This window comes from Gekko japonicus, unplaced genomic scaffold (genome assembly GCF_001447785.1).
Source record: "Gekko japonicus isolate JY-2015 unplaced genomic scaffold, Gekko_japonicus_V1.1 scaffold64, whole genome shotgun sequence".
Classification (NCBI taxonomy): Eukaryota; Metazoa; Chordata; class Lepidosauria; order Squamata; family Gekkonidae; genus Gekko; species Gekko japonicus.
In genome coordinates, this window is record NW_015170277.1 from 1922554 (window position 1) to 1932316 (window position 9763).

A 9763-nucleotide genomic window follows, 5' to 3' on the forward strand; every position below is an offset into this window, starting at 1 on the left:
ATGACCGTCTCTCTGTCTCACTTCTATCTCATACACAAGATCGAGAATATTAGGCCTACTAGGGCCAGGGCATTTTCGGTGGCGGCTCCTACCTGGTGGAATGAGCTCCCAGAGGAGATCCGGACCCTGCGGGACCTTATGCAGTTCCGCAAGGCCTGCAAGACGGAGCTCTTCCGCCAGGCGTTCGAGTAGGAGCCACCGCCGCCACTATTCTACCACCGAGGTGGTAAGTCATTGGCTGCCCTATAAGAACGGGGACAAGCGGGCCCTGGCAGAAGTTTGAGACAGTGTAGTGGGAGACCACGCTACTGAGACAGCTGGCCACCAAACCTGGGGGGGGGGGGTCGACCCCATCTTGGATGATTAATATAGGTATAGCACCGTATTATTGGAAGGTTTTATTGTTATTTTAAATGTTTTATTTATTATATACTGTATTGTATTTTGCACTCGGCTTTGCCGCATGTGAGCCGCCCTGAGCCTTTGGGAGGGTGGGATATAAATCAAACTAATAAATAAATAAATAAAACTGCCTGCCTTCCAAAGCTTTTGAGCAATAAGAATATAAAATGTGGTGCAAACGAATTATACTATTGTTGTGGTTAATGGTAATGATGTAAATGATTGTGTGAATTGTTATCACCCAAGGAAGAAGAGATTGCATTTATACCCTTCACTCAGAGTGGCTTACAATCGCCTTCCTTTCCTCTCCCCACAGCAGACACCCTGTGAGGTAGGTGGGGCTGAGAGAGCTCTGAGAGAACAGCTCTGAGAGAGCTGTGACTGGCTTCATGTGGAAGAGGAGTGGGGAATCAAACCTGGTTCTCCAGCTCAGAGCCCGCCGCTCTTAACCACGACACCAATCTGGAGCAAAAGGGCCAGATGCAGATTTTAAAGGACACCCTGGCAGTACGGTTTCTTTCGTATACAGATGTAGGGGTACTAGCAGTACAGGCCTGAGGAGAGCTAGTCGTAGAATCACAGAGTTGGAAGGGACCTCCAGGGTCATCTAGTCCAACCCCCTGCACAATGCAGGAAATTCACAAGTACCTCTCACCCCACCCCCAGTGACCCCTGCTCTGTGCCCAGAAGACTTCGTGTAACTCTGCTTATGATAGGGTTGAATACCAACCAGATGTAGAGGACGTTTGTATGAACAGAGGAAGCGTGATGTTTTCAGATTAGGCCACTGGTCCAGAGCTCAGTATTTACTGCTGACTGGCAGCAGTTTTCTGAGGCCCCAAGAAGAGAAAGGTCTTTCCTAATACCAGACATCCTTATTTTAACTGGAGGTAACAGGGACTGAACCTCAAGCATGTTAAGGCACTCAACTACAACAAGTTTGCAATTCTAACATGGATCTGGATGCCCTTTTAAAATCCACGGGACTTCTACCTATGCAAATTTAAGTAGGTACAATGAGTACAGACTCCATATTTGTTGTATGTTAGTTGTTTGTTGTATGTTAGTCTTTTTATCCTTGTAGTTGTTGTTTTCTTTCACTTTTGAAAAACAAATAAAACTTTTAGTTGCTGTAGATTTTCCGGGTTGTGTGGCCGTGGTCTTGGCATTGTAGAACCTGACGTTTCGCCAGTAACTGTGACTGGCATCCTCAGAGGTATAACACATATGGATTGTTTCCTGGGGAGGTTTCATATATCCATATACAAAAGAACCTCCTCAGGAAAGCTCCTCCATTAGCATGTTCATAGCCTGGGGAACTCCTACAAGATAATGACTCAGCCCTACCCCACCTTCTGGAGTAGATATAAATTACCTGCCTACCATTTTCTTCTCACCTTGACACAGAGAGCACTCCATCTTTCTGTGCGACACCTCTGAGGATGCCAGTCACAGTTACTGGCGAGACGTCAGGTCCTACAATGCCAAGACAACGGCCACACTGTTGTACGCACAGTTTATGAAACACTGAAGGAATTTTGTACTCTGTCACTGACTAACAGAATGAGCTTTGCAGGTACACTTAACCTTTCTGTGATACATATGTTAAGTGCTATTTACGATTTTAACTACATGGACAGAAATCACTTATGAATGTATTCAGATATTAGACTTTGGTTCACTTATGGTTATTGCTGGAAATACATTCTGGGAAGCTTAAACAAAAGGTTGTTCTGCTATTTTGCTGTTCTGCTGAGGGTTGCGGCCTTGACTGACTGGCTACTTCTGCGCACGTGCCTGTTAGCCTAGCTATACTTTTGGAATTCTATGACCTAGGCTAGATAAAAGTTTAATGTTCCGCTAGAAAGAAGAAACTTTGCCCGGGAAGACCTAACCCACAGGTCTCAACCCAATGGGAAACAGATGATGAAGTTTGCTGTAACCAATAATTCTGTTTCATTTCTCTGATGCAATGTGAAATATAAAATGCCATGTCTTCCCATTGTAACCTCAGAGCCGCTGGTTGGTATCTGAGGGGGCCAACTCCCTGTTTGTTTGGTTTCTCCCTGTTAATCGATTAACAATAAAGACCTCTGTTACAGTTTCTTCCTTCACAGGACTGAGTGTGTGTGTTTCTCAAACTGGAACCAGGGAAACACAGAGGATTTGTAGGACAACACAACCCGGAAAATCTAAAGCGGCCGTGAAAGCTTAACTTAACTTCCTTGCAGATACCAGTGGGATTTGGGCTGATGGGTATCAGAGCTGACATTTATTTATTTATTTATCAAACTTGTACCCCGCCCTCCCTGCAAACGGGCTCAGGGCGGCTTCCATAAAAACATAAATACATTAAAATACACAATATTCGACCACAATAAAACGTTATAAAAACAAAGTGCTGGCGGCTGATTAAATTAGTCTAGATGGTACATTACAGGGATAGATTTCCACTGCCCAGATGTTCCACGATGTCACTGCTCATAATCACTGCTCATAATCAATTTATGATGCAGCCTGCAAGACATGAGGCTGAATTCCCAACTCTGTGCAAGGGGGAGGGGGCGCGTGGGGCTGATCCCCGCCTCCTTTGGGCAAATCACGCTCGCTCACCCCCTCCCCCCCATGTCTACTTACTGTGCAAACTCTCTCTCTCTAGCAAGGGTCGGAAAATACGGAAAGTCTCCATTAAACTCGCCTCCCTCTTTCTCCTCTCCTTTATTGGACCTACCGCACGACCGACACCGGATTCAAAACGCCAGCGAGCGAGGAACAAAAACACACGACTTCAGTTCCCCCACCGGACACTATTAGCCACGCACGGAAACAAACCGGAAGTGCGCGAGGAAGCCAGCGAACAGACTGTCAGGGGAACCCCCGATCGATTTCCGAGACTCCGGAGTTCAGGTGAGGTGCGGAGGCCTGACCTTCGGAGCCCAGAACTCTTCTCCCCGCCGAGTCGTGTTCGCTGCCCCTGAACGGCGAGTCTCGGACCGGAGCCCGGCAGGGTCAGGGCAAAATCGGGTCCGCCAAAGGCTCAAACGGGCAGGTCTCCAGTGCGCATGCGTGCTGTCCGGCGGGGAAGCGGTGGGCGAGGTTTAGCGGGAGAGGCTTGGAACGGAGCGCTGTGATTGGCTGAGAGGGCTTTGAGGTGTTATCAGACAGCTGAGCGGCGCCTCTTAAAGGGCCAGTTCAGGGTCTGAGTTCAGCTGAACACAACATGGACTTGTGGAGATCATGGCATGATAGATATTGTTAATAGAAGAGAGATCCTTCAGTGTCTCTTAGGCAGGCTGGTTAGCCACGTTCAGAAGTAGCATACCTCTGGATACAACTTGTGCACAAGGGAAGTAGGAATAGGGTTTTGGTACCTGTGCCCTGCTTGCAGGACTTTGGGTTGTGGGAACCAGGATGGTGGACTAGGTGGGCTTTTGATCTGGTAGAGCTCTTCTTACACATCACTGACTGATCACGAAATTTGCTGTTGCTTTGACAGCCGCGTAGGACCGGGCGTCCTCTTTGAGCGCAGGGTAGTGATTAATGACTCTCCTGCAAATCCGCTTTCTTCCTTTGGCACAGGCCTAGGAGGAGAATGGCTCACGGCCAGGCGAGGAAGAGGTCCAGGTCCAGGAGTAGGAGTGACTCTCGGAGCAGGCAGGACGCGGAGAAGAGGAAGGAGAAGAGGAAGAAGAGCAAAGACTCCCGAGAGAGGAGAAGCCCGTCTCCTGCCTGCAAAAGGGGGCCGGAGTCTCAGAGGCTCCAGAGGCACTCGGCCTCCTCGAAAGAAGGTAAGGACGTGCTTGAGTGGCCCCTCCTGCTGCAGCCGCCAGGGCCTCTTGGGAGGGTTCCACAGATGTTGCGTAAAGGATAAATAATAAAGGAAAGGAGGCCTCCAGAAATTGTTGGCATGAATTCTACTTGTGGGCCAGTCTTTGGCCTGCCACCTAGAAGGAATTTCTAGTAACACATAAATATACACTGCAAAAACCTTTTAGCAAACTAATGTGTTCTATTTATGGTCATCATGTATCATTATTTTATCCTAGTCAGGTATAAATATTCATTACATTCAATAAGCAATAACATTCAATACATACAGATTCCTAACTACCAAACAATTCTGCATCAGTGTTTTAAAAGTTAAGCTCCAACGGGAATTTCTAGAATTATAAGCCCGCTTCTCCTTGCATGAAGTCTTCCAAAAAGCCTTGTTGTATGGATGCTTTTTGCCGGTCCTACAAAAGACACATTATGCAGCTAACATTCATGGACGGAGTACTCCTGTCATTCTCAAAGCTGCATAGTAATGAATATTTATACCTGACTAGGATGAAATAATGATACACTATGCACTTTACTAAATGATGACCATAAATAGAACACATTAGTTTGCTAAAAGGTTTTTGCAGTGTATATTTATTTGTTACTAGACTCTCCTAACACTGCAGCTCAGTTTGCTTCACCTAGAAGGAATTGACGGATGCCCCACACTGAGAGCCAGCTTCTGGTGCTCACAAGGCAGTTTTTAGGCAGTCGACTAGAGCCCCCCCCTTCCCCCCCTAGTGTATGTAAAACGTGGGACATCCAGCTAGGAGCAGTGTCTGTTGGGAGGCATGCCCCCACAGCAGAACCTCAAGACGGCTTTAACTCGTTCAGAAGCTCCAGCCTTTCTCCCTCAGTGTAGGTTCAGCTTCCCACCCTGCTTTGAAGCTCACTGATGACCTTGAGCCAATTGTTCTCTCTCAGCCTAAACTACTTCACAGGGCTGTTGTGACAATAAAACGGACGATGGCAGAAATGTGTACAGCGCCTGGAACTCCTTGCAGGAAAGGTGGGAGAAAAAAAATGTGATAGGCACCTTGGAAATGGTAGTTTTTGTGGCCGCTGCTCTTCTCTGCTTGAGTTTCGGCTGCCTCTTTTGTCCTCTCTCCCCTTCAGTTCCACCATACAGGGTTCCTTAAAGGGGGAGCTGGAGCAGTGAAGCCCCATTACAAGAGCAGATAGACCTGGGTCATCTTGGACAAGAAGAGGGAGCTCACTCAGGTTTTTCTTGAGGCTGACAGTTCTGGAGCATTTTAGATTTTAGCACGATGGAGGATCCATGGCGACCTTTGGATCATAGAATCACAGAGTTGGAAGGATCCATAGAGGCCATCTAGTCTAACCCCTGCTCAACGCAGGATCAGCCTAGACCATCCCTAACCAGTGTATGTCCAGACGCTGCTTGAAGACTGCCAGTAAGGGGGAGCTCGCCACCTCCCTAGGCAGCCGATTCCACTGCTGAACTACTTTTATTGTAAAAAATTTTCCCCTAATATCCAGCAGATAGCTTCCCACCCGTAATTTAAGCCCACTATTCCAGTTTAACATTCTGAATGCATATCTTCTCATTACAATTTCACAACTATTTCATCTATAATTCTTATTATTTTTCACTTTGTCTTATTTTCTCAATACTTGAGTTTTAACCAGTCATAGAATGCAATCCAGGGAACGTGAATATTTTTACATTCCCTTTCCCCTTCCCTACTTTCTTTATATAAACTAATAAAATTCTTTATAAAAAATCATTAAGCCCACTATTGCTTAAATCTCAGGCTGGGGCAAGGGAAGCTCTGTATTCTTGGTGCTTGGGGGGCGGGGCAACCGTGGGAGGGCCTCTAGTGTCCTGGCCCCACTGCTGGACCTCCTGGTGGCCCCTGGTGTTTTTGGCCCCTGTGTGACACAGAGTGTTGGACTGGATGGGCCACTGGCCTGATCCAACCTTGGCTTCTCTTATGTTCTTATTGCAAGTCCTAGCCTCTGCTCCCTGCCCTCCTCTAAGCGGCAGCCCTTCAAATACTTAAAGAGAACAATCATGTCCCCCCTCAACCTCCCCTTCTCCAGACTCAACATTCCATGCTGCCGTTAACCTAATGCTGCATTCCAGGGAAAAAGAAGAAAACAGACAAGAAGAGGAGAAAAGCCAGTACTTCCTCCTCCTCGGACACGACCCCCTCCTCGTCTCCTTCTGGGTCCTCCTCCTCCTCTGAGGAAGGATCAAGCGACGGTGAGTCCAAGCCCAAGAGGAAGAAGCGCAGCAAGAAGAAACTGGCCAGAGAGAAAGAGAAAAAGAAGAAGAGCAAGAGGAGGAAGAAGAAAGCCAAGAAGAAGGCAAGCAGGAAGCTGAAGGAGAGGGCGAAAGAGGGGAAGTCCAAGGGGGAAGAGCTGACCGGCCCCTCCCTGGAGCAGTGGCAGAAAGAGACGCTGGTGGAACCCGGCCCAGGTAAGGGTTGTGTTTCTGGCAGGAAAGCCCAGGGGAAAGGCATATGCTGCAGTCCGTTTCCCTTTTTAATTTCCACGCCTTAGTCTTGTTGCATTGCTTACTGGATGTCCCGTCCTAGCGACGGCATTGCCTTACCCTGTGCAATCTGCCTCTCGTCTCAGTGAGAAAGGTGGATTGCAAATAACATGAATGAATAGATGAGGGAAAAGTTGTGGTCGTCGAAGGCCGAGATCTGTTTGGCCGGTTGGCTCCCTTCAGGGTCAAGCTCCTCCCTCCGGCCAGCTTCCCTTGCATTCGTTCCTGGGGGCCGTTTCCTGTCCCGCCTCTCCTGGGACCTTGTGCTTCCTGGAGGCTGCCCTTTCCCAAGGCTCTTCTGCCTGCCCTGCCCTCTCTAGGGTCTGAGTAGAGCACCAACGGCTGCGGGAGACCATCGGCCTGCTCTTTCCCTTTCTCCCATTGAGGCCGCTCAGCCTGGCATTGCTGTGGACTTCCTCCTGCTCGGTAGTTTACACTATAGATCGAATCTGATTTCATAAACCATTTACTTGGCTCCATAGATTTTGTTCACAATTCTAAGCAGAACTGAAAGCTGGAATACAACCATAGAGTTAAAAAGTTGGAAGGGGCCTAAAGACCATCCAATCCAGCTCCCTGGATGACCTAAGAGCAGAAGAGAAGCCATGTTGGATCAGGCCAGTGGCTCAGCCAGTCCAACACTCTGTGTCACTCAGTGGCCAGAAATACCAGGTGCCATCAGGAGGCCCACCAGTGGGGCCAGAACCTCAGGAGCCCTCCCCCTCTTGCCCCCCAAGCACCAAGAATACAGAGCATCACTGCCCCAGACAGGGTGTTCCATCTGGACCTTGTGGCTAATAGCCACTCATGTTTCTCCAATCCCCTCTTGAAGCTGTCTATAAGAACGTAAGAGAAGCCATGTTGGATCAGGCCAGTGGCCCATCCAGTCCAACACTCTGTGTCACTCAGTGGCCAAAAATACCAGGTGCCATCAGGAGGCCCACCAGCGGGGCCAGAACCTCAGAAGCCCTCCCCCTCTTGCCCCCCAAGCACCAAGAATACAGAGCATCACTGCCCCAGACAGGGTGTTCCATCTGGACCTGTGGCTTATAGCCACTCATGGACCGTATGTTTCTCCAAACCCCTCTTGAAGCTGTCTATGCTTGTAGCCGCCACCACTTCCTGCATAACAACATAAGAGAAGCATCCCTGACAAATAAGCGTCCGGTCTCCGCTGAAACACCTCCAAGGAGGGAGAACCGAAACATTGCCAAGGCGATTCCACCACTGACCTGTTCTTATTAATTCCCCCCCCAATACTACACTGGTATCTCCCCCACCAGTCACTGGAACCCATTATTCCCAGTCCCCTCCTCCACTACCCACTGAAACGGTGCCCTCCCCTCCTCTGAACGGCAGCCGTCCAGATATACTAGAAAATAAATACAAAAGGAGAGTAGAAGGAAGAATGAGATCTGCAGGTTAAGGATGGGCAGATGCTTTAGGCACAAAGAAATACCTGTGAGGCTGCGGGAAGAGGAGAGCACGGCCCCCTGCCCTACGAGCCACCCATTGTGACCCCCCCCCGGGCGGCTGGTTCCCATGTGGGGCGGAGATGTCATCGTCTCGCTGTCCACTGCACTGGTCAGGCCGCTCCTGGAGTCTCGTGTGCAGTTCTGGAGGCCTCACTTCAAAAGGGATGTGGGCGGAATGGAGCGGGTGCAGAGGAGAGCGACCAGGACGATCGGGGGCCTGGAGACCAATGTTCCCTCTAAGCTGTGGAGACTTGTGAGCAAAAAGTTCTCCTTTGTGAGTGTCAGCAAGCTGCCATTCTGTTTTCTGTGACCTCTGTGTACATATCCTTTCCCTGTTGCACCCGGCTTGGTTTCTATCATCCTGCTCCTGCGTTGGAATGCAAAAGATAACTGCTGGAGGTTGTGTGGGGGAGAAGATGCTGTAATGCTTGCCTATTGATTTTCTCATGAGTACTGCACCTGTGTTTTGTCTGATGTTCTGCCTGGTTCCCATGGACTGGGCGCGCAACCGTTTCATTAGCCCGCCAGCGGGAAAGCTATTCATTGGATCTGTATCTGTTTGAAGTTCCTTTATTATGCTTGACCTAACTGTGTATCCCCAGTTCTAACAAAGAACGTGTTTGAGTATGTCTTCAACGCTTTGAAATAAATTTTGCTTTTCTTGAAAACGTGGATTTATTCTCGATGCTTGGGGATCCAACATATTGTTAGAACTCCCTTTTTCCTATCGTTCCGAATCTGGCAAGATCATGAGCGGAATTGAGGGAAATCTACCTAACACGGAGGGGGACTCAGGATCGGTCCCACAAACCTCCGCGTCTTTGGTGTTCACGACTGCAGCCTCGATGGAGGGTGCCGTGGGGGGAGCGATTCCCCGCCTGCCTGCACATCTGTCTTGGCCGCCTCCGACCCCTTCGCAATGGGGTCCGCGGAAGACTCACCAGCAGGATGATTGGACTATGTACAACACCCAGGGCACCCGTGAGGTGTACTCCCGTCGGGGGAGCGGATTACGTGAGAGTCTGTTTGACAAGGGATTGTTCCCGGAGCCGGGGTCTACCTCGGAGAAGGGGAGTCCCAAGCAGGACCTCGAGGAGTGGATGTTCGAGCCGTCGGGACCGCGAGGCCACGCAGAAGATGAGGAGGGCACCGGAGCCTTCCAAACGGAAGAGGACTATGACCCACCCCCGGACTACCGCCCTCGGGACCCCATCCCGGAGGAAACTACCGGGGAACGACTAGCAGAACTGGAAGACTCGGTGAGAGACTTGTTGCGGGCATTCCAGGATGTGATGGAAGGTCTGCCGGGAATGATGGACGTTAGAATGGCTAATTTCCTTGACGCACACGCCGCGCAGCAACAAGTTGCTCCTGCACCGGGATTGCCCACGCCGCCGATGCCTGCTCAACCGCTGATGGGACCACCGCTGCAAGCACCGGGAGTTCCCGCGCAGCAGGTGCCTGTCCAGCCGCCGGTGAGACCGCCTCAGCAAGTGCCTGTGCAACAGCCGATGCCGGGGGGTCCGCCGGTGCCGGGTCTGCCGCC

General features: G+C 49.9%; 1 protein-coding gene across 1 annotated transcript in view; it reads left to right on the top strand.

Moving 5' to 3' along the window:
• Positions 1-3233: 3233 nt before the first annotated feature.
• Positions 3234-9763, top strand: part of ARL6IP4 (ADP ribosylation factor like GTPase 6 interacting protein 4) — a 15937-nt gene continuing 9407 nt past the window's right edge. Inside the window, exons 1-3 of the mRNA XM_015417665.1 lie at positions 3234-3309; positions 3982-4190; positions 6332-6667. Of these exons, the coding sequence (XP_015273151.1) occupies positions 3995-4190; positions 6332-6667 (532 nt within the window). The 5' untranslated portion in view covers positions 3234-3309; positions 3982-3994. The remainder of the gene's footprint in view (positions 3310-3981; positions 4191-6331; positions 6668-9763) is intronic.